This window comes from Micropterus dolomieu, linkage group LG20 (genome assembly GCF_021292245.1).
Source record: "Micropterus dolomieu isolate WLL.071019.BEF.003 ecotype Adirondacks linkage group LG20, ASM2129224v1, whole genome shotgun sequence".
In the NCBI taxonomy this organism is placed as follows: domain Eukaryota; kingdom Metazoa; phylum Chordata; class Actinopteri; order Centrarchiformes; family Centrarchidae; genus Micropterus; species Micropterus dolomieu.
The window spans coordinates 22,957,433-22,981,990 of record NC_060169.1 but is presented as its reverse complement, the minus strand read 5'-3'; the positions used below and the strand labels follow the sequence as shown (position 1 = coordinate 22,981,990).

At 39.0% G+C, this 24,558-nt stretch overlaps 3 protein-coding genes across 12 annotated transcripts in view; 2 read left to right on the top strand and 1 right to left on the bottom strand.

Moving 5' to 3' along the window:
- The window catches only part of rufy2 (RUN and FYVE domain containing 2), a 22,389-nt gene extending 18,565 nt beyond the window's left edge, over positions 1 to 3,824 (top strand). For both annotated transcript variants that reach the window (XM_046031799.1, XM_046031797.1), the window contains 3 exons: positions 1,088 to 1,136; positions 1,328 to 1,408; positions 1,518 to 3,824. In XM_046031799.1, the coding sequence (XP_045887755.1) occupies positions 1,088 to 1,136; positions 1,328 to 1,408; positions 1,518 to 1,661 (274 nt within the window). In that variant the 3' untranslated portion in view covers positions 1,662 to 3,824. The remainder of the gene's footprint in view (positions 1 to 1,087; positions 1,137 to 1,327; positions 1,409 to 1,517) is intronic.
- A 200-nt stretch (positions 3,825 to 4,024) lies between these two features.
- Positions 4,025 to 13,352, bottom strand: hnrnph3 (heterogeneous nuclear ribonucleoprotein H3 (2H9)). 9 transcript variants are annotated; one of them, XM_046031801.1, is made up of 11 exons: positions 13,285 to 13,352; positions 12,279 to 12,371; positions 11,753 to 11,908; positions 11,330 to 11,473; positions 9,284 to 9,422; positions 8,258 to 8,457; positions 7,394 to 7,489; positions 6,832 to 6,947; positions 5,943 to 6,078; positions 5,419 to 5,475; positions 4,025 to 5,210 (listed from the first exon to the last, which is right to left on the bottom strand). In XM_046031801.1, exons 2-11 carry the CDS (start codon positions 12,364 to 12,366, stop codon positions 5,125 to 5,127), a joined length of 1,218 nt encoding a protein of 405 aa, XP_045887757.1. In that variant the 5' UTR covers positions 12,367 to 12,371; positions 13,285 to 13,352; the 3' UTR covers positions 4,025 to 5,124. The 9 variants fall into 9 exon arrangements, with proteins under 9 accessions (XP_045887757.1, XP_045887756.1, XP_045887762.1 ...); XM_046031800.1 differs by having other exon boundaries at positions 12,279 to 12,375; positions 13,285 to 13,349; XM_046031806.1 differs by having other exon boundaries at positions 11,753 to 11,857; positions 13,285 to 13,344.
- A 4,476-nt stretch (positions 13,353 to 17,828) lies between these two features.
- On the top strand, positions 17,829 to 23,510 carry LOC123958991 (phenazine biosynthesis-like domain-containing protein 1). The gene is made up of 10 exons (XM_046032814.1): positions 17,829 to 18,054; positions 18,378 to 18,477; positions 20,714 to 20,812; positions 21,082 to 21,191; positions 21,657 to 21,686; positions 21,880 to 21,968; positions 22,237 to 22,328; positions 22,656 to 22,739; positions 22,974 to 23,036; positions 23,254 to 23,510. Exons 1-10 carry the CDS (start codon positions 17,971 to 17,973, stop codon positions 23,364 to 23,366), a joined length of 864 nt encoding a protein of 287 aa, XP_045888770.1. The 5' UTR covers positions 17,829 to 17,970; the 3' UTR covers positions 23,367 to 23,510.
- The last annotated feature ends 1,048 nt before the right edge of the window (positions 23,511 to 24,558 follow it).

Here is a 24,558-nt window from a genome sequence, read left to right as displayed (position 1 = left end):
CTCTGCCATAAAGCCCCGACTGGTGGATTGCTGCAGTGATGGTTGACTTACTACAACTTTCTCCCATCTCCCGACTGCATCTCTGGAGCTCAGCCACAGTGACCTTTGGGTTCTTCTTTACCTCTCTCACCAAGGCTCTTCTCCCCCGATAGTTCAGTTTGGCCGGACGGCCAGCTCTAGGAAGGGTTCTGGTCGTCCCGAACGTCTTCCATTTGAGGATTATGGAGGCCACTGTGCTCTTAGGAACCTTAAGTGCAGCAGAAATTTTTTTGTAACCTTGGCCAGATCTGTGCCTTGCCACAATTCTGTCTCTGAGCTCTTCAGGCAGTTCCTTTGACCTCATGATTCTCATTTGCTCTGACATGCACTGTGAGCTGTAAGGTCTTATATAGACAGGTGTGTGGCTTTCCTAATCAAGTCCAATCAGTATAATCAAACACAGCTAGAACCATCTCAAGGATGATCAGAAGAAATAGACAGCACCTGAGTTAAATATGAGTGTCACGGCAAAGGGTCTGAATACTTATGACCATGTGATATTTCAGTTTTTCTTTTTTAATAAATTTGCAAAAAATTCTACATTTCTGTTTTTTTCTGTCAAGATGGGGTGCTGAGTGTACATTACTGAGAAATAAAATGAACTTTTTTGATTTTTTGAAAATGGCTGCAATGAAACAGAGTGAAAAATTTAAAGGGGTCTGAATACTTTCCGTACCCACTGTAATGTCTAATGTGCATTTTTATGATGTTGGGTTCTTTGTGTGTGTACCCTTTAAAAAACATGTTTATAATAAGAGTACTGTTGTTTTCATCATCATATGGATTTCAGGTAACGAATATGTTTTAAAAAAGAGCATGGAGGATTATGCAAGTGTTTTTGCATGTTGTAGCTCATTTACAAAAATCACTTAATTTACATTCTTACCAACAAGTAGAGTTCACAGTTCTACAGAAAGTCAGACAAGCTTCTGAAACCCTCCTAAAAGGTTTTTTTTTTTCAAAAGTGAAGATGACAAAATAAATGTATAACCTCTGGTGGTTGATTTTATTGAGGCCATTAACCTAGTCTTATTCTTTTTGTCATCAGATCCAAAATGAAGATTGAGGACATCAAAGAAGCCAACAAAGCTCTTCAGGTAAAGTATCAGTGAGTAACAGAGAAAAAAATAAAAATAGCATCTAAACCTTCTCGATCACTGAGATGTTTAGTTAGGTAAGATATTAGTAAAATAGCTTCAGAGAAAAAGAAAAGCTAGTCATCAGCAAGGCCAGTTGTGGATTAGGGATGTTGTGTTGTGATGTGAAGTTAAAGCCCGTGTTGTTGCAGGGGGGTCAGGTTTGGTTGAAGGACAAGGATGCCAGCCACTGCAAACTGTGTGAGAAGGAGTTCTCCATCTCAAGGCGAAAGGTCAGTCCTGAAATGGATTGGTACAGTAGCTAATGTGCACCTGTAACCCCAACGCTACACAACAATATTTAGTTGTTTTGGTTCTAACTCTCTCTGTCTCCCTCTCCAGCACCACTGTAGGAACTGTGGGGAGATTTTCTGTAACAGCTGCTCTGACAATGAGCTCCCTCTGCCCGCATCGCCAAAACCAGTCAGAGTCTGTGACACCTGCCATGCCCTCCTCCTCCAACGATGCTCCTCCAATCCGGCTTGAAGGATCGCCACACTGCTGTCGTGACTGCTTCAAACTATCACAGATCAGACCCGAAATTCCCACACCCTTCAGTCCTGTAGGAGATAAGATCCGTCTCCTGACATATCTCGAAGTGTTTGCTGCTAGAAATGGCCCGTGTGCATGACCATTTAGTACATTTGATTTGTCTTAATTCAGTTTTTAAGTCCCTCACAGACAAAATGAGGGGTGTCATTGTGATGCGTCTTTGTTTGAGGTCACTAGTTCTTTTGCAGATGCTCTGCAGTATGAAACATTCAAACATATTGTCTTGTAATCAGACAGAGAGTCTTTCTTTTCTGTAGTTCCCTTTGGGTCAATACAGTTGTGTGTACTGGCCAGATTTAGAAAGCACCAAACTGACTAAAAGGCACTACATGTACGACTGTATCAAGGTGATATTTGCACACACTGACACCGATCAGCAGGTCAGGTTTTGGTCAAATGTCCTATAAGGTTTAGGAGGAGGAGAGAGTTCAGTTAAGAAAGAAGGAACAACTTGACTATGAACTGAAAGTTAAACAGCACTGTAATGTACACTGCTGCAGTTCAAAGATTTTTCTAAAGCAACCCTCTAGTTCTATGTGTCAAGCCTCAAACTGTATACAGTAAGTGTATAGCGAAACAGATGAGATTATGTCATGTACACATACAGTATGGTGGTCTTGTTACTGTGCTGTTTTCAATTTCAAAGCAGAGGTGGAATGAAATGAACACAAAGTTTAAGGCTGCATTTACACAGGCACAAAACAGCAAAGTCAACTTGACAGGTTGAATCAACTTTACTGGACAGTAACCGTAAATATAAATTGGATATATTTCCGTTTAGTTTTCTGTGAGGAGATCAGAACTATACCATAAAATAAGTGGTTTCTTTTTTGTACCTGCCATCATCTGTTCAGAGGGAGGAATCACGGCAGAATGAAAAAGGCCTGCTGGTCAGATTTGCGGTGTGAAATTAATTCCAGGAACATTCACTACTCCATGCTGATTTTGCTCTGCAGACACTGGAGTAGTTCCTCATGGGGCCGTGACTTTTAAAGGAACTGAAAGCCTGTTTTTTTGTTGGTGCCGTTTGTGCTTGTGTAAATGCAATGAATATTACTTTCTCATGTTGCCAAAAGGAGCCCTTTATTTCTACAGACAGTATTTCTGTCGAATTTAAAATAAAATATTTAGTGGCAACACTAGCCTATACGAGCCAAGCAAGCAGCCTAGGTAAAAGGCACATGTCACTGTTTGCTGGAGAAACTAATGCAGTGGATGCTGCGTCAAGGACCAAGAAGAGAAACAGCGCTGGCATCTCCAGGAACCGATTTAAAGCAGTGTCAGTCTTTCTAACTGGTTGTTGAACCACTGATGGCTAGCTTACATCATAGTTAGTGGTTGTTAAGAACAGACTTGAGTGTTAAACACTTCTTACAGCACAGCCACAATGTATGTTTGAACACTTTGCCAATCCTACATCGCCTGTGATACAGCTTAATTTGAGTAGTTAAATTTGGTTTTGTGGCACATTCATTTTTACTTTCAGAAGTCCAGGGACCTTGTTTGAGCTTTCACTTCAAGTTAGTTGTTATCTGTTCACACAATGACAATTACAGAGGAACCACATTTTACTGCTGCTCCATTCCTGAGAGGGATACTTTGATACTCTAAACCATTGTTGTTCCTTGTTTTTAATCAACATTTAGACATGTGTTGTGTTTGTATCACGGGTTATGATACGATTTACACTGCACATTCTGGTTTTGTACTTATATACAATGTTTACAACCTGAGACTATTCCAAGAACTGGAAGTATTCATTCCCATGAAGAGAGAAAACAAGCCTGGATTCAGTTAAAGAAGTTTTTTTTCTTGTTTAAAATATTTAAAAACTCACCAATTTATCATATCATTATGTACTACAGGCTAATGTGAATTGCACTCAGGCCTGAAGCATTTTTTGTACAGTTATATATCTCCCAGCTTTCAATGGGACTTGTAAAGTGTTGATACCACTGTATGTTGTATATAAATGATGTTGATAATCACTGTGGCCCTTTAGCTTACTAAATCCTGCCAGTTTAATATTAACTCTATTGCCAACAATATGTTGCCTTAACTGTGTAGCAGTTTGATTAAATCAAGTTACAAACAGGACCCTTCATGTTGTTTATCGTCATTTTAATGTAGGTTACTGATGATCCTGTTTTTGCACCGTTTTTCTTTTTCCTGTGTCCACTGATTTAGTTTGTTTCTCAACCATGGCTGATAAGCAGAGGATTAAATTAATTTTTCTTTGTTAATTCAGATGTATTAGCAACCACAACCTCATCAAAAAGTGATGTCAGAGTCCGAGAGAGAATTAAATATAAAATTTATTCGGCAAAATGTACAACAGCTGCATAAGCTATTTTACAGCTCAAATATAGAGACTTTCTTTTACTTCCACTCGGAGTGGAATATAATATTCAACTTAGTTTTAAATTCTGTAATGAATTGTGAAAACATTCATAAAAAACACACTGGCTCACATTTATAAAACATTTCAAAGCAGGAAAGCTAATCTCAAATCCACTTTGAATCAGTGTTTTACTGGATGGAAAAGTGTTCTGCCGAAAATAAATTAAAACCAGAATAAACAAAGAACTTTAAAACTTTGTTGTTTTTTTTTAAATCTGAACTTTTTACAAAGTAATGTTTTGACGTTGCTTCTCACTGCTCCACCTCCTAAAGAGCATCACCCACATCAACAAGTCAAAGCAGACTTAATATCACGTGATGAGATTCAAAGTGACCATGCTCAGTCCTGACAGTGCCAAACAAAATCATTCTTTGCTCATGTATCAAACTAATCTCACAGCTGTTAATCTGTGTCCCATGAAGCTCTGTATCCCTGCTGCATCTGTACCGACTTAGATCTCCTACAAACAGTGAGCTGTGAAACAAAGTGAATTAAAGTGTTTCCAAATGAAGTCACTATAAACTGTTAAGACATTCAGTTACCGACCTCTAAGTGCCATTCAAAACTCTGGGGGAAAAAGAATAAATGTGTTTTCTCTTAATTAGATCACTAGAGAAAATGTTATTTTCAATGTGAACCATGAAAAACGAGATTACAACATCCCAACTGTTCTTAAACATATAAGATAAACAAGAAATCTCCAATATGACCAGTCAGCCATGTTTAGCACCTACAACAGCGCCAACATTTTAGTACTGACACATTGTTTTGTTCTTTGCAAGCTTTTAGGAATGGTGTACTGATAGTGCTTGTTAAGGTCACATCTGTTCTGTTGTAGTACGTGAAGTGAAGTTTCAGTACAACCAAACAATAAAAAGAACAAATGAGCGACTTCACATCAGCTTTCCTGCTTAGAAATGCTAATCGAGTAAATGTGGCCCATAGAGATGCGAGACAGAAACATCAGGATGGATTAGAAGAGGTGGGATGACATCATCAGTATGCACCTCGCAGCCCACTACTCCGTGACCCTCCGCCCCCTCCTGAGTTACTGTAGTAACCGCCTCCGCCGCCACCACGACCTGAAAGGGTTTTGAAAAGACAGGTCAGTGTAAAAAACACATTGTTAGTTAAACTACAGCATAAGGAATATCCAGTCACAACACCAACAACTGCACCCAAGGCTTCTCAATATGATTTTTTGAAGATATTAATAGATTTAAAAATGGTGATCAGCAAAACAAAGGAGTTACCAAACTTTATTTATCAGAAACGTTCAAGAAAACTCACTCATGTCGGTTGCCCCACTGGCTGTTGAGTTAAGAAACAGCTCAATATAGCGATGCTCTGTGGAGAAAACATTAATCCATCATTCACACTGAAGAACCTGTGTTTCCTCTGCTGTTTAACGTAAATGAAATCCATCCAGTTACTTAAATATAATCTCAATGATCTCAAATACTCTCATGAAAAATACTTTTTATTTCACAGTGTTCTGATTTGTTTTAAAAGGTGTACTTCCTGAGCAAAAGGTTTAATTTGTTTTCGGCTTACTACCAGAATAATGTTTTCTTTTTGGTCTTTAGAAATAAATTCCAACGTTAAACCTGACACACAGAGTCAACCATCCAAAACCCTGGCAGCTTATCTGTTGGGCTACTCTGCCTCTGTAGATATAACTGATGCACCCCTCTGCTCTTAGTCAACAAGTAGTTTTGTGTTACAACATAGTGTAATGTAGCGTGAAAAAGTGGCGTCCCGAGGACAGACAAGCTGTATGGGGGGGGGGGGGGGGGGGGGGGGGGGGGACATACGCATGTGGTTCTTGTCTTTGGACATGGCTGCCACAGCGTCTTCATGGGAGCGAAACTCCACATCTGCTTCTCCTGTCGACTTGCCGTTTGGAGCCACATCAATGTGGACCCTCAGTGGATTCAAAGGAGAGAAGAACTACATGAAGAAGAAAAAGACATACACAGGTATATATAACATTTTTTTTTTCATGACTTTTATTCAAATGCAGAAGTGCATTGAGCTTCTTGACCAACGCAACATAAACAGGAAACACAGACACATCATGGATCTACATTAACAGTCAGGGTTTTGATCTGGCTCCACAGACAGTGTTTACCAAGTTAAGTTTCAGACCTTTTTAATACCACAAAGAATTTAATACATGTTTTACAAACATACAATCTATAGTATGAAAGTATGATGGAAAACCATTACGGCCTAGATATTTTTATTAATATGACATTTTTCCAGCACTTCCCCACAGGTATACATCAATAATTCCTAATGATATAAATCATTATATATTAATGAGACCTAGACTCGGCGATGCAATCGAAAATTGATGGATTAACCAATTAAAAATTATTAGTTAAGATTTTGTGTTGAACTGACACTTGCCCATTATGAGTTGAGCTAGCTACTGTAGCTTGTAGCAGTCACAGTGCTGACTGAACTCCACATAAAAGGACTGAACAGCCTCCTGCGCACACAATCCACTATCTCACTTTTAGTTTAACTTCCTACGGCAGGTAAGAGAAAATATTAAGATTTTTGTTAATTGAATTTAAGGCTTTTTAATTCCCTCTAATGTCTTTTTGAGGAAAATAAATGCAGTGCTTTTATAAACAGCACCCACACAGTCCCATTGTAAGAACAGAAGTAACAAATATTCCCAGTGTGTGTTCTTACTTTAGCGATGTCTCCCTCTGTGGCACGGAAAGGTAAACCCCTCATATGGACAAAATGGCCGCTGTGGAAGCTTGAACAACTGTCACTTTGACCACTGTAACCGTGGCCTCCCATGCCTGAGCCGAAACACAAATACATCCACAAAATTACCTTCACTAATGCAGTAGAGACAAGTTATCTGATGCATTCCAACTTTTCATTTATTTAATGATAATCAAACAAAAACCAACAGATAAGAATAAAAACATACTGTGAATGTGTTTAAGTTATTAATGTTTCTTGATAAATTTGTGAAATTTTAATGCTACAAACCAAGATGGTCACAATCTACTCCTTAACAAAACCCAACCATAATTCTATTTTTTCATATCAACAATGTAAATATTTAAATTTGAGATGTTTTTTTATTTGCCCCAAAAGTTAAAAACATTAAAAACATTTATTGGGAAATATTTGTGCCAACAGGGATGCTGAACTGTAAGTATAAACTGAGGCTTTCAAGCATTAACTCAGCACTGTCTAAATGCCACACTCTAGAAGGTAAATGAATTTTGAACTTTACCTCTTCCTCCCCTCTCTCCTCTCACTCGCTCATCAAACATGCCATTGCCGAAACAGTAGTTGTTGAAACCGTTGTAGCTGTCAAAGCCACTGTAACCTGGACACAGACACCAACACAGTGTAAGAAATGCAAACTTTTACTGTAATTTAACACACACACACGGCTCATTCTCCCAACTGCTTCAGATGCCAGGACTGAATAACAGGCCAACGGGAGAGTAAAACTTTGTTTTCCGCTCAGAAAAAGGAAATAATGGTGTGGGTCAATGAACTATAAAGGTTTAATGGTTAACTTAAGTTATTATGTAAAAAAAAAAGGAAGAATACATTTATCAAAATCTATGTTATTGATTTAACAATTTTTGTTGGTGAATTGTATGATAACATGTCAAGTAGTTTGAGCTATTCTTCCAATATAAAACTTAAAAACTTCACACAACTTACTTATTAATACAGTATATTCATTCCATCATAAAGAAATATACATTTGAGGTAGGCTTGTTTACCTCAAACATATGACAAAGTTAAGCATAAATATTATTAAATAGCATAAAATATTAAATCAGAGACCTGCTGGTTAACCAGTCAACTGTTAACATTTTGGGCAAATGATTAAGTCTGCTATTTAAATGTGGTTAACATTTTAATCTTGTCTGCATCTCAGTTTGAGATGATTTGTACCTCTCGCTGCTCCTTTATTTCACATGATTTAATCAGCAGAATGACAACATGTTTAACAACACGAGTATTGCCTTGCTGCTCAGAGTACTAGCCATCGTTCTGTTCTAATGTCTTCGGCACTGACCACTCACACTTTTGCCGCCACCAAATATTCCTGTATGCAAAAATACAAAACTCTGCATACCTCCTCCGTAGCCCCCTCCACTCCTCATGGTGTCCATCAGAGCCCCACCGCGGCCAGGGCCAGGCCCAAAAAATCCTCCTCTGGGGCCCCCCATCACGGGTCTATCGTAGGGCCCTGGTCTCTGGCCTCCCATCCCCCGCCGGGGAAGCTCATAGTAGGCTTTGATCTCATTACGACTGCTCTTAAAAATCTCTATATACCTGCAATGTGAGAGGCCCATGGGGTGGAGGGGGCAGAGGAGAGGGTTAAGGTGTAGAAATGGCTTAACTCGGGTTACATGTATAGATGTGATTTACACAGAGAGAAGATAAACACACAAAAGACAAATATTCTAAATAGTGGTCTACGTATCTACGGAGTTTTTAACCTGGAGCTGCTGAGTGTCTGAACAACCTTAAGTCTCATCATTAGCTGGGCTTAGGGCTGCGGTAAAGGACTTCTACAACAGCGTCACCTCTTGTTACTTACAGTACAGAAAATCCTAACAGGGCTTTTAGGTGTTGTATTGATCATTTAAATGATTAAGAACTGCAGAAAGAAATTTGATGCTTTCAGAGGCTGCCTTGACTGTGCTCTGCTTTACTTCTACGCTTAATCCCCTCTTCCACAGTAAATTATCAATGAGATACATGTACGAAAGGATATAAAGGAAGTGCCAAATGTTGCTCTAACACAATTAAATAGAGCTCCCAGGTCTTAAATGACCAAAAGTAAAACTTTCTATTACATACAATACTCACACTACCTTTAATTTACAGATTAGATACATGACCTTTCATCCCATTATTCAACATGTCACCATTGTTACAATACATAAACCCATCCCATTAGCATTTTAATAAATGTTACATGACCCGCCCAATGAACTGACCCACTTTATCATTATATTGTCATAAATATTCTAGCACACCAACCCATGCTTATCATTCAACCACAACAGAACCCATCCCCCATAATTACTCTAATATGACCAGCCATTAAATACTACAAAGAAGCCCAACCCAGTCCCTTTCCCGTCTGTCCCACCTGTGCCCTATTCTTTCCTTGTGTTTCCCCAGAGCCTTTTCTGCTATCTCCTTTGAGGCAAACTGCACGAAGGCTTCCCCTGTGCTCCTCCCCTGGTAGTCCACTGGCAGTGTTATCCCATTTGGCACGATTCTCAACCCTTCAACCCAAGCACACATAAATACATAGGTCGGTAGGTAGACTGATAGATATATAGAAGAGATAAAACAACACCCACTGCATCACTGGAGCTTTCAGGATTAATATATGTCATGATAGCAAGTAAATATCAGCTGTAGTATCTGATAAGCTTGAATTAAAAAGGGGCATCTCAGAGGACTGAATTTACACTTGCAAGATGCCCAGCGGGGGAATGAAACCAATACTGGCCTGGAGTCAGCAGCTGTAAAATATACACAGTACTCAACCAATTTAGGTCACTGGCAAAATTATTATTAATTAGTGTTCAGTGACACTGGCCCATAATAATTCTTAAGTGTTGATTATCGCAGCTAAAGGCTGCCAGTAAGGCAGAATCACAATACTGACCCCAGATCAGTGTCATGGGACTGCCTCCCCTCAGCCAAACCAGCCCAGCCCATCCTATCTTTTAACCCCCTTTAGGAGGCATGATATCAAGGTCAGTAAGCATAAGAAGGGATGCACCGATCTGACTTTTTCGGTCCAGATACCAATACAAATACAATACCAAATACTAAACCTAATACAAATTAGGTATCGACTAATGCCGAGTACTGATCCGATACCAATGTAAAATGAATAAGCTGACATAGTATATCTTATCTTCTCTTATATCTTATGTATTCCTCCCTGTGAGGAAGAGACTGGGAATCATGTTCTGTAGCAGGAGGTGTTTGATTAAGTTGGTTGTGTGATATTTTGCAGTGCTACCGCCACCCCTCAAAACATTGCTTTCGCAGATATACCAAGTAGCCGTAGAAGTTGTGGCAGTAGCAAGCATGAAATACCTCCAAACTGCTGACCCCTTGTTTTTAGCTCCCTCCATGCTATGTTATCTCTCCTAGAAAAATGTCTGGGTCTACCAGCACACTGCTGACGCATCGCCTAGTATATAGATAATTGAATACATCGGCCCCCTTGTCACCAATACCCAATCCAGCTATTTGAGTCAGTATCGGAACGATATCCAATATCAGTATCGGATCAGTGCATCCCTGAGCATAAGCATACTAATTAAAGTGGGAACATGTTAAGAGGCATACTATTAGAATTCATAAAAAGGACATTAGTGAACACAGTATAACTATACTACAAGAACGAACATACATTAGGTCTTGACAGACAGACATGTTGACTGAATATAAGTCACAAGAATACCACTTGACCAATGTGAAAAGGTAGTGTTAAGTGTTGGCAAATCTGTCAATCTACCTTAAATGATAGTGTATACTTATGTGGTGGTGTGTTGCTTTGGGGTTGATCAGCAAAGTGGAAAGCGTCGTTCAAAGTGCAGTTGGCAGTATTTAGGATTTTCCATTACACAATCAAAGTCACATATCCTAATGTCATGGAACTGCTCAAGAAAGAGCCTGTAAATGTAAAGCTGGCTGTTGTTCCACTTTTGTACAAACATAAACACCACATCAGAATAATGTTAAAGATGCTATAATCCGATTTCATAAATAGAAATTCTACATATTGTGGCTTTAAGTTCCACCTGGGCCTTTAGACTTGTGTGACTGTTTGTTAAACTCATTTCACTGGAACTATTTGACCTTATTTAATGAAACCTATGTGAAGATGTATGTGATACAGGGCTCTACATAAATATTGAGCAAGAGATGAGTGGAAAGTATTCAGAGCCTACATGCATCTGACATTTCTTTCAGTGGTTATCTCATTTGATTGTCTTGTACTGCAAGTTAAGATGCTCTTATGCACATTTAAAAGCTAGCTGCAGTTCTGCCAGCACCCTTACACTGTGAAAAATCTACAAGTGAACAGCCTGTCTTTCAGATTAGCATCAGTGGTGTAAAACAGTACAATTCAAAGAGCAATTACACAAACGTGTTAATGTTCATGTACCTGAGAAGAACTGAACAATCTCCTCCTTGCTGCAGCCAAAGGGAAGGCCTCTAAGTCTCAGCATGCAGCCACTGCAGTTGTCATAATCAGCAGGACCGCTACGTTTCAGCACCCAGTCCATCTCACTACGGTTTGACTTGAACACTGATTGAGACACAAAGATAGATGGACACACACGTCACATGTAAAGATCTGGAAGGTAAAATTAAAGTTATTAAAAATACAAATTTTGATTAGAGTTTGGCTCACACAAGCTGTTAAATCAATACAGGTGAGCTGACTTTTACATGCAAGTAAACTGATGACATGTCAGCAAAAGAGTAAGTTGCACTTTAACTGTTTGTATCAGTACTGTTATATAATGCAGCAATAATACAACACTCATTGGTCTATCGGTCTCTTAAGATTGTTTATATTTCTTACCCTCTATGTATCGGTGTCCCATGTATTTACGGTCCTTGGCGAGGGCATTCTTGAAATCCTCGGCTGTTTTCAGCTCAATAAATGCCTCTCCACTGGGACGGCCTTCTTTAGAGTAGGTGAAACATACTCCACTTACTTTGCCAACAATATCACAGTCTGTAAATAAGTAAGACTGATTGAGATGTCCTTGAAAGGATGCCAGATATTCAAGAAAAACACACAATAGACAGTACAACTGGATCCCATCTAATTTGAGCTGTTTGGAGCTCCAGAAACGTAGAATCCAACAGTATAACATTTATCCTCCGATTCACCTGAGATCCTGACACCTCTATAATGGTTGCAGTCATGTGAAATTTTGAACATTAAGATGACCTGGGAAAAGGCTTAGAAACCCAAGTTGTCTCTGTGTGTAACAAACAACATGTTGTATGTACTAAGGAATGCTGATTTGATCATTTTACATGTATTTTCAGTTTTAACACTGTTAATGCCTCAAGCTGTAAAGATATGTGTGTTTTCTCACCGGAGAAGAAACTAGCCACCTCTTCCTGCGTGCAGGACCAAGGTAGTCCTCTGATCCGAACCACATACCCTTCTTCATTCAAAGACATCCTTACTGCCTCAGATGACAAAACAGCAGCAACACATTAAATTACTGTTTTGTAAACACACACACACACACACACATATATAAAAAATAAAAGGTATATTTATAGTCTTGCATTAGGTAACTTACTGCTCTTCTCATTTTGTAATGTCTGCCATTTCTATTTGGCTTATGTAGGCACAGACTGCTAATGATGATGGATAATATCTTATTTGTGTTTCTTCTATTTGTACAGTTATCATAAACACAGCAGAAGCATTTGTCTAACATGCTTATCATTCACAGATATTCCCATTGTATTAATACATGGCGCAACAGAATTTCTGCAGGAATCATTAAGCAACAGTTTCGTAACGTTACCTTGTTGGAAACTAAACAATTGATAGAGACAAAAGCGTTGCACCCACAATTAAACAGTATGCAATAACAAAAGCCCAGTAGGAAATATCTAATAATTCAGCACTACAATGCAAGTTACTGCAGCTGTCACAACAGTTAAATAAGCTAACGTTTGTTACTTCCTCCTTCCAGCTGTGTCTCAAAGTGTTGCTAAAACCAAACGTAACGACAGCTCAACTTACTAGGACCTTTCCACACACATCCTAACAAGACGTTATTTACTCTTTAGGAAAGTTACTTCTCTGAAGTTCGCCACGGGAGACTATTTGCATTCTGGTTTAGCTAATGATGCTAACGTGTCTCTCCTGCAGGCTGACGTGCTAATATTAGCTTGATAACATTAGCAGTTAGCAGGCTAACAGCTAAGGCTAACTGTAGGACACTGACAGCGGTCAAATGTACAAGACAAACTAGTTCAATACCCAACGGCCGCACCCTGTCACTGGATATAAAAATGTATCCCCAGATGGAAATATGTCAGGCGTCAGTGACAAATGTCTGTAAACGATGAAAAAGATCTTACGGTCGCCTCTTGTCCCCGATCTCCTCTGCTCTTTCCCGAGCCTCAGGTGTCACTGCCGACAAACACCGCTCAGGTATAATATCGCGAGATATGGACACATTAAACACGAGGCCTTATATCTTTTTAACAACAACAACAACAACTTCTTTATCTTTTTATTAACAACAACTTATAAGTGGAGGAGTTATAGGATGGAGGAGCGTAAACGCATGTTGTTGAATTTTTTTTTATCAAAACAAATATTTTTGTGTAAAAAGTCAAAGTGTAATGTAGCCTAAAGTACTGTATGAATAGGCTATTGTACACTGAAGTTTGCTTATTCATAGGTTGAGTTTGTTTATAATGTGTCCTGAGTATGTAACGTTAATGAAATGCATTAATTCAAATCATTATTTGTATGTCTGTTCAGCTAATTACATTTACCTTGACTTTATCTCATTTGGTAGACGATTCCAAAGAGACTTACATTTGAGGAACAACATGCTGCATCAATAAAGTATCAATACAGTAAGAGATCTACAAGTGACAACAGATACTAATAAGAGCAGCAATAAATACTAGGAAGAACTATAAGCACGTATGGCATCAATGGGGTAAATACCTAGGGAAATAAGTAAGAGTTAACAAAATAGTGCAATAATACAAGAGAATTGTTAAGGGGCTGGAAGAAGAAGACAGGAAGTGCATGTTAGAGGTTAGAAGAACAAATGTTCTCGGAAGAGATGAGTTTTCAAGAGCTCCTTGAAGTTAGAGAAGGACACCACTGCTCTGAAGGCATGTGGTAACTTGTCCCACCATTGTGGTGTCACAGATGAGAACAGCCTGGACTGAGAATGCTTTGTGTGAAGGGATGGCAGAGCCAGATGGGGTTGGAGGAGTGCAGCGGCCAAGGAGGAACGTAACCTTGTATTATGCAATTAAGGTAGATGGGTGTAGACCCAGTAGTCACTGTGTGCAAGCATTAGTGACTTGAATTTGATTTGGGAGGCCAGCTAGTAGAGGTCGCTGAGTAATGGAGTGACATTAGTCCTTTTGGGCTGATCAAAATCCAGAAATACTGCTGCGTTCTGAACCATTTTTAGGGGTTTCACCACACAAGCTGGAAAACCCACTAGGGCATTGCAATAGTCGAGGCAAGAGATAACCATGGCCTGTACCAGAAGCTGGGCGACGTACTAAGTAAGGTAGGCCTTATTTAGCCTGACTTTTCTTATAGAGCAAAGCACAACCGAGAGACAGCAGCAATTTGGTATGAAAAGGACAGTTGGTCTTCAATCAGGTTTCTCACCACCCTGGTTGGAGTGATGGTTGAGGAGCCAATTTGTAGTTTGATGTTGTGGTGGAAAGATTGCTTGGCTGGAATGACCAAGAGCTCAGTCTTAGAGAGGTTTAGTTGAAGGTGGCAAGCCTTCATCCATTTGGTTAAGTCCGGGAGACAGATCTGCGGCGAGACAGTGGGGTCGTCTGGTGGGAAGGATAGATAGAGTTGCATATCGTCTGCGTAGCAGTGGTAAAAGAAGCCATGCAAGCGAATGATCGGTCCCAGTGAGTTGGTGTAAATTGAGAAGAGAAGGGGCCCTAGAACCGAGCCTTGAGGCACCCCTGTGGAAAGACAGTGAGAGGAGGACAGCTGTCCTCGCCACCACTCATGGTAGAAACCATAGACTGTATATAAAAAGTAGGAAATGCCCAGAGAGGTAGGATTCGAACAGGAGTGCTATGCCCGAGATGCCCATTGCGGAGAGTGCGGATAGCAGGATCATGTAAATGACTGTGTCAAAAGGAGCTGAATTAATGTATTAATCCTTCTGGAGACTGCTTTGAATGCTATACAGGCTGTAATGCACTGTGATAAATAAGACCAAAAACTGTGTGGAAATTGTAAGAAAAATTGATGCCTCTAGTAGGCTATTAGTTTATGAGTCATGCAGAGGTAGCAAGCAGAAATCCGGGCTATATCCAATGTCAGAAAGTAGATTTAACACTCATCAAAAACAAGTTCAAAGTAACCTTGTTAACACTTTCACAGATGTTAACAGTTTTTAATGAGGGAGCAAAGCTTAGGCCTAACCTACATTGTAGGCCTATACTCCTATGACAATAACTGACTTGTTCGTCTAGTGTCGGAAACGATATGGGGTTGGAAACATATTTGAAAATCTGGCATCCCAGACAGTAACAAGGTCACTTGAGGACTGTTGTAAGGTGAGCCAGCTATTGCGTAGTGGTTAAACCAGCGGCAGTCTAATTATCGTTGTGCCTGTTGTAGTGTTATTACGGTAAGGACGGGCCGTGAGCATGGAAGGTCCAGAAAGATACATGCACGGGTTTTCTGTGATGTTAGTTTTTAGATAAACACAAATAAATACTAATTCCATCCATCCAACCATCCATCGTCAACCGCTTATCCTGCGTACAGGATCGCGGGGGCTGATTAATACTAACTGAGATATAATAATATGTATTATTAATCTTATGAATAGCCTACAAAATGTGCATCTTCTTTCTGTTATTTTATGAATATAAAGAAATACTAATACAGTAACACTAAAACAAACACAAAAAATGTTATGTTAATTTTGACCAAAATCGTTCTCTTGGCATCTGCTATTACTGTAATGTATTGCTGACACACATTTGGTAGGCCTACTTGAACTTAAGAAACCACTTTTTAGAAAAGTACAGAAACGCATTTAGATTTCAATATCCAGAATCCACTCCAACAGCAAACATTACATGTTATATAAAACTTTTTGGTATTGGACAGGAATTTAAAGTGTGATTTCTCCAGGTTTGTAGTAAAATGTTACCAAATGTGTGGCACTGATAGTAGATGACACTAGGTAAACCTATTACAGCATTGGTTTGGTGAAAGGTCAAAGTTCCAAATCAATTTAACTTTGTGTAATTTGTGGCTTTGGAGGGGAAGTGAAAGTGTCATTTCTCCAAGCTGGTTCAGTAAAATGTTACCAGCTTATAGTAGATGACACTAGGAAGAAGATGCCATGACAACAGTGAACTAACCTACTGAAGAATAAGTTTGGTTAAAGGTCAAAGTTCAGAGAAATGTAAATGTGTTTGTTTTGGTGTTACTTTTTGTATTTTTTTATGTTCATAAAAGAACAGAAAGACAATACACATTTTGTATAAAAATAAGAAATAGTAGGGTATTCTGTTTATAATAATTATTATTTTATTTTTATTATATCTCCAGATGGGCCCGGAGCCATGAGGGGGCAGGAGGGTGCTCAGTTTTATTTTCTGCCCCCTGTCTAGAACCATCAAAGGGCAAAATTTACCTGCTGCTGTTTTTTGATTGTAGCCTATGCCTGTTTTTTGTCTATAGCCTACAATAGGCTATTCAAGTCCCCCAGTCTTTGACTTTTGTTGAGAGTTGTCAAGATAAAGACTGACTGAAAAAAACGGCATTTATGCATAAGCACCAACGGGTAAAAATGGATCTCTATTAACTTCTCACTACTGGCAACACAGTCTAAACAGGCCTGCAGACTCGCTCAGCAAGGAGAGGCTGATGGTGAGGAAGTTACAGTGATGTGTCTTGGATCCATTCAGCATCTGACGGCTCATCATCTGACAGCGATCCACTTGCACAGAGTAAACATGCACAAACGCTGTATTCATTTTCACTTGCCAACAGCAAGTCTATGGAACAGAGTGAAAAGTTTTAGGGAGGCATGATCATCAAAACGAATGATGCAGCAACGACATTTTCCACCCACAGGATGAAAACAAATAGAGAAATTGTTATAACAGGCTGATACCTACGGTTATCAAAAAGACCAAAAAGATTATTGGCCCTATCTTGCACCCTGCACAAAGCGGGGCAAAGCGCAGCGCAAGTGTCTGGTTTCCAACTGGCGTAGTTGACATTTGCATGCCAAGCGACCATCTGTGCGCCCATGGGAGTATTGGTTTTAAAATGAGGTGTGGTCAGGCTCATTGTTGGCGCATTGATTATAACATTGACTATTAAAATCTCGGTCAGGATCTAATGTTAATTGATATTCTTTGTTCTTTTACACATCCAAAAGGTCTCACACACAGTCCAGGTTCATACAGTGAAACTATTTAGAGTAAAGCAGCAGCCCTCCTCCTGATCAGTCCTCCATCAGAGCATTTCAATGATTTCAGAAGCTAAAAGTTGAATTCTGTTTCCTCTGGAGAGTTTCCTCTGTCCTGTCATGTCAAGTTTATAACTTAAGCTTTTTTCTTTTTTGCTGCTCAAATACCTCAAGATTTTTGTTTCGCGTTCCAGCGCATAGACCGTTTTTTCTGCTGTAAAACTAGCAAAACTGGAATTGGATACATATAAAGATTTGCCCCCTCGCCATTTTTAACTGCCCCCTCAGTCACTTCATCCTGGCACCGGGCCTGTCTCCAGTAGTATTCATTTGTGTTCATCTAAAGACAAACTTTACTAAAAAACCGTACATGCATCTTTCAGGACCTTTACCTCGCTCACTATCCGTCCTTACCGTAATAACACTAAGCCACTTTAGGCACAACAAAAAACAGGTGGCGGCTGGCCTGACCAATGTTTCCTGCTGAAACCAAACACAAAGGGATTAAAGTCCACCCACTGCGTGGGACAAACCCGGTCAAACACCACCGTCCTCACGGAAGACTCTTCTGCTTCAAGCCATTCTCATATTTAGCCCAACCATAATGGAGATTCCAGTATATACGGTAGATGCGTTCACTAATGTACCATTCAAAGGAAACCCTGCGGCAATTTGCCCCCTCATGCATGTAAGTATGTAGGTTAAAGTAATAATGTAGGCTACTTACCTATGACCGCCTGCAGTAGAGCTTTGCAAAATGTAAACCAACACTGAAAAAGATAAAGACACTTCTAAATGCTTCTAAATTGTTTGTTTGGTTGTTTGTTCAATGATCAGTTAATAATTAATTTGGCGTTTTCAGTCAGCAAAGTTTACGAGTTTTAGTTGCTCATGTGTTACATGGTTACACCATTTGTTGTCTTCTTTATCCAACTAGGCCTATGTGTATGCAGTGTGAAATGATTATATGTCACAACAAAAGGTTGCATATTATGTGTGTGTTTCCAACAGGAGCTGAGTGATGAGTTGTATCAGAAGATAGCAGCAGAGATGAACCTGTCAGAAACAGCTTTCATCACCAGGATCAACCCCTCTGACGATTTTACTACAGGTCAAATCATATGGTTTAATATATTCAATAGAAATGTTTTTACAGTCCTTTACATATGTTCTGTCCATGTGTTGTCATTGAGGAGGTTTGAATGGGAATAAAACTGTTGAAAGCAGATCTGTGAAACCAGCTAACTAATGGACTTAAATACCAGCTAATAGCTAATTGTAAGCTGTGACAAATTATGATTTACGATTGTCAATTTTGGAAGAGGAAAAATAAGAAGAAAATGTCACTGGATCCAAATAAAACAGATAACTTCAACTCACTATGATCTGAAAACCCCCATTATCAGCAAGTCTGACATGGTCATGTAGGGATTTCTCCAGTTCTACAGAGTGGTTGATTAACTGACTGAGCTACTGGTCAGAGCGTGTTTCCACACACCTTTTCACAAGTTGAGGTAGTGACATCACACCCCAGATAGTTTTCCATCCATCCATCCATCCATCGTCAGCCGCTTATCCTGCGTACAGGGTCGCGGGGGGCTGGAGCCTATCCCAGCTGACATCGGGCGCAAGGCGGGGTACACCCTGAACAGGTCGCCAGCCCATCGCAGCCCAGATAGTTTTGTCAGTTTAAACTAAATACGCTTACAACAGTCAAAATGCTGGTGAGAAAATTCTGATAAAAATCATACATAATCCTTCTGGTTTCGGGTGTATTGTCAATTAATTTAGTGGCATTTGATCCAACACTGAGCAAAAAAGATGTTGTGCACACTGTACAACTCACTATTTGACCGATCTAAAAACCCTTTGAAAGACTCGATATTGGTCATCTAGAGAATGCCTGTGTTGATTTTGGTAGCATTTGAACAAAAACTTGTTAATTAAATTAGCATATTCTGAGAAATATAGTGACTGACTTCTGAATTGACCGTAGGTTGCAGTGAGGTAAACGTTTGTTACATATCAGTGGATGTGCTGAAAACATTTCAGCTGTATGGGTGATTTAGTTAGATTTATTTAAGTTTGGAATGAGAAATGTCTAGAAATTTACATTTCTTGTAATAAGTTACACCCACTTTGAGCAATCATTACCAAATGTTATGCATCAACTGAGTAGTGTCCCTAGATCCTACAAACCGAATTTTGTACTAATCCATGCAGCAAATTACTAGGAATAAACTTCTTGCGCCCCCTAGTGGAAGAATAAAATACAATAGCTTAAGCCAATTTTGATTAACGGGTATTTATGTAAAATTGTACATAAAGACACAAAAGTAAATATTTATGAAATAAACAGATTGACGTATCAAAATTCTTTTGATAACTTTTGATCAGCGATGTCTGTAGATGTTTCTGCCAAAGTTTCAGATCGATTGACGAGACCATCTGGGGAGAGTTCGCAAAAATAGGTTTTAGAGAAACGTGGTAAAAAGTCGCATAATTTGACATTGTTAGAGCAGAACCAGACCATTTAGACCATTGGAGCAAAGATGCAGATGAATCCAGAGAATTTTCCCAGAAGTTTGACTAAACAAAGCCGTTTTCAAGATAAATGCAAAAAACATTATAGCGCCACTTTAAAGTCTATGAGTGCCATTTGTTTTGACTGAGTAGAGAATTTGCAACCCACCTGAGAGAAAGAAAGAAAGAAAACAATAGATAAAATAACACCTGTCCTCAGCAGTCTGACAGGTAACAATGTTAAACACACAGCTAAGACTTGCATTGTTGGCAATGGGAAGAACAATACAATGAGCTGTCACAGTTAAAAATGCTGCGTGCAGGAGCTCAGTGTTTCACAAATGGTAGAAATGCACAGAGAGGAATGTCAGTGTCGTTAGTATGCAGCTTAAGAATCCCTCATAAAAAATTCACAGAGATCACCATAGAGCCTAGATAGATCTCAGACTCATATCTACAAACTGTATATCTACCTCAAGCAGAGTACAAACAGTTTACGTGCAATAATCATGGGAATAACCCTGTTATTAGGCACATTAACTGTAATGATGGTTATAAATCATCAATTTTACATTGCAGTTGTCATTAAATACATTGCTGGATAAACTGTATTGATCGTAATGAACAGGATTACTTTGCTTCATACCAACATTTTAATGTCATCCCATAATTAGTGTCAATCAGTGTTAAGTAAGTGTAACTCAGTCCCCTTGTATATAAATTTAGCTTGCAGCCAAGTAATTACTTACTGTATACAATAACTTCCCTCTACATGTTGAAGTTGTGTGTCTATTAAAGCACCTGTCTGACAACATGATTAACAGGATCAAGGTTCCGCCTTCGATGGTTTACACCAACCAATGAAGTGAATCTGTGTGGTCATGCCACTCTGGCCACCGCAGCAGTGCTATTCCAGTACAAGAGTAAGATAATACACACACACACACACACACACACACACACGTTCATTTCCAGTTAAAACCAAGTAAAATCGGAAAAGACATGCACAAAAAAGTGGGACTGGAGGCATTTTAAATTCTTTTGTAATGGTTACCTGACAATAACAAAGGCTTTAAATATAAGAAATAACAAACCCATATTAACCGACATTATTCATTTACAATTCAGTAAACATAGTTCAGCAGCAAGCCTGTGAACATAATATTTTATGTTTATATGTTACGTCTGTTAGAGAATGTGAATCCCACACTGGTGTTTGAGACCAAGAGTGGAGATCTGGCTGTCGCCCAGCTGGGGGAAGGATACATCATGGACTTTCCTCTCAACCCACCCACCCAGGAGGTACAGTATGTGGTCAGATAAACGCCTCAGGACATCTACTGTTATAGGTTATAATAGGTTAACGATACATTGTGTGGAAAACGTAACCAACAATATGCAACTGAACACCAGAAATGGAACACACATAGGAAATCAAATGTAAATGCTCCATATTTGTATAGCGCCTTTATAGTCTTTGCGACCACTCAAAGCGCTTATACACTACATCGCATTCCGATTAACGGGCAACCCGCTCTACCTCCTGAGACACAGCCACCCCTTTCCATGTCACACTCTTTACTAATTATTTTTTATTGGCCATAACACCATCATGTAAATCACTATGAAGATCCTGCATTAGCATGTATGCATTAGGAAAGCAAGATTTTTCAAAATCAAGTAATTCATAAACTTTGCTTAGTATTTCAAAAGACAAAAAAAAAGGCCATTGAACTAACAGATTTTTTGTTGTAAAACTTTTTTCAGGAACCCAATGAGTTCAATGACGTCATCAAGGTGAGTGTGACGGCCCCAAGAGCTCCGTGTTCAAGCCTCATGCTTGTTAATTTTTAAAAATTCAGTGGATCATTTAAAATCTGCCAGTTGGCCCGCGTGTGTAGTTTGGCCACCTCTAGTCTACATGAACCCCTTTATGTGTAAAGATATATATTCTTGTGTTTGTGTGTCCATGCTTAACTTTGTGTTACAGGCTGCAGTTGGAAACCACCCAATCCAAGCTGTTTATCTGAGCTCCAACACTAAAAAACTGATGATTCGACTGGCTGACAGCTGTGACAGGTTACAATCAAAGCACAGACTAACACATACACACAGACAGACCAGTACACAGAGGCATACAGTTTAATAGTTAGTCTTTAACTGTTGGCCCATGATCAGCTAAAAAAAAAGTGCATCGCTGGGGAGAAATTCAAACCACTAACCTCTCAAACCAAAGCCTGTCTTTTCTCTAGGCCATACTGAGTTTCCTCAATCCCTCACCTGAGTCTTGCCAGGTTTGTTTGTGACTTTGCTTATGTGCCACATGCATGTATTTCTTTTTCTCCAGGTCAGTGCTAACCAATCTGAAAGTTGACCCTGTTGCTCTTCAGAACAGTGAGAGGAGTGGAAGAGTCAAATCAGTATTAATCACCATGAAAGGTAACCAGCACTTAAAACAATAGATAATTTAGCTGAAGATTAGATCCTTTAGCTAGACCAGGGGGTTACTGTGTTGGGTATTGTTGACAGCTTTATGACTTGGCCAGACTACATGCAGTAATTTCTAGTTTACAATAGTACCAAAGTTAAGACATGGACAGTCTTGAGTTACACGTTTGTTGCCTCAAAATGCCCTCTATGTTACATCTGAAAGTCTACTGACTGTTTCTGCCCATATGACATGATAACAGAACACTGTTGAGCACAGTCCTGTATGAAAACTGCAGGCTATGGTCAATCAATATGTCCTTCCATATCTGTCAATAGGATCCCCAGACTGTCAACCAGGATACGACTTCTACTCTAGAGTCTTTGCTCCATGGAATGGCATCCCTGAAGACCCCGTCACTGGTAGACTATTAATACTACTACTACACAGTCTTTGTTAGGTTACAGTGAGTGATCATGTTATCTTGCAAACAGCATGAATTGTAAAGTAATTTCTGATAATTGCATACATTGGCAAAAATACTAAAACATTTACATGTCTAGCACTCACGCAGTAAAAGTTAATGTGCATCTTTGTGAAATATACCTATACAATTATGCAACCAATTTCTGGTCTTGTCTTTTCTGTCCTTGCAGGTTCTGCCCACACCGTGCTAGGTAGCTACTGGTCAGTGCAACTAGGAAAGAAGAAAATGCTGGGTAATTAAACTATTATTAATAAATTAACTAATACCACATTATTTGATAAGCAAAATTGGAACCAGTGCAATTTAACTAAGTGAGACAGGCAAAGTATTTTACTATCCATTAAACAATGTGCTATTTTCTTGATAACAAGCCTCGTCTCTAACAACAAACAGTGCATTGCTACAGAAGTGAACCATACTGACTCATATTATCTCATGTGTTTGTGTAGCTTACCAGTGCTCCAGTCGAGGCGGGGAGCTGGAACTAGAAGTGAGAGACGACGGAAGAATCAACATAGCTGGACAGACCGTCACCGTACTGCAAGGAACAATCACACTGTAGCCACAGACACACACAGCAAAGAAGGTTGTGGATCATTTTGTACCTGCACAGAGCAGCTGACAAAGGCTTTGTACCAATAAAATTGATCGATTCCTTTGATTAAAAGAAAATGAGATGGTTTAAATAAAAAGCTAAACAGACTAATGACTGCTTAATCTCATATTGAACCATTATTAAGAATGCCAACATACAACCTACAGGATGGAAAGAACTGCTCACTCTTTGTTACCATTAGTATTATTTATTCACATTACAAAGGCAAAAATTACAAGATTAAAAAAAAAAAAAAGTTTTAAAACATATAGAAACAAAACATGTGAAATCAGAGCTAGAGAACAAAAGGCAGATTCACAGTTATCAGGACGTTATCTGACATGCTCCGATCACAGTAAATGAATCATCAGTAAAATCCTCACCGTTCATTAGCATTAGGTTACATTGGTTTGAGCAGAATATATTTCTTTCTAAATTGCAGTTTCCTACAAATGTTTCCTTTTTTGACTGGTTATCTTGATACCAGGTAGTTTCCTCTGTAATTTTCTGTACAGCTTCAGATCTGCTAATTTCTTCACTGTACGCAAAGGAACTAACAGAAAAACTTTACTTTAATTTCTGCTGTTACAGACAGTATAACATTGTAAACTTGGTTTTTTTTAAAGAAAAACAACAAAATTTATAACCAGTTTGTTGTTTGCCAGTGCACACAGAATAAAATCAAGTACTGTTGAAGCGATTTTTCTCGTCAAGTATGAAGTCCAGTGATGTGCAATTGATCCACTAAAAAAGAAATCACACACTATAGCCATCACTGTAACATTTATACAATCTCTACTTGAGGTCTGAGCTAAAAAAAACAGGCTATAAATAATTCTGGTAATAATAATAATAATATAGCTAGACTTTTCAGTTTTTCATCCTTTAGACTACTAGAAGGAGAACTACATGTTTGGTCTCCATATATCTGTTACTACTGGGTTGATGTGTTGTGTGTGTAAGAACTTAATGAAAAGTTCAAACAGTCAAGTGTATCGAGGTATTTGACACAAAATATCAGTTTATGAACAGTAACTGGTCCTAGCTGAGGTTTGTTCAGTACCATAATCCACCACAGTGTCTGTTCAGTCAGTGGAAGGCCATCTTATGGATTCAGTACAATTTTTGTGAGCAACTATTTTAGCTGTTCATCATCTCA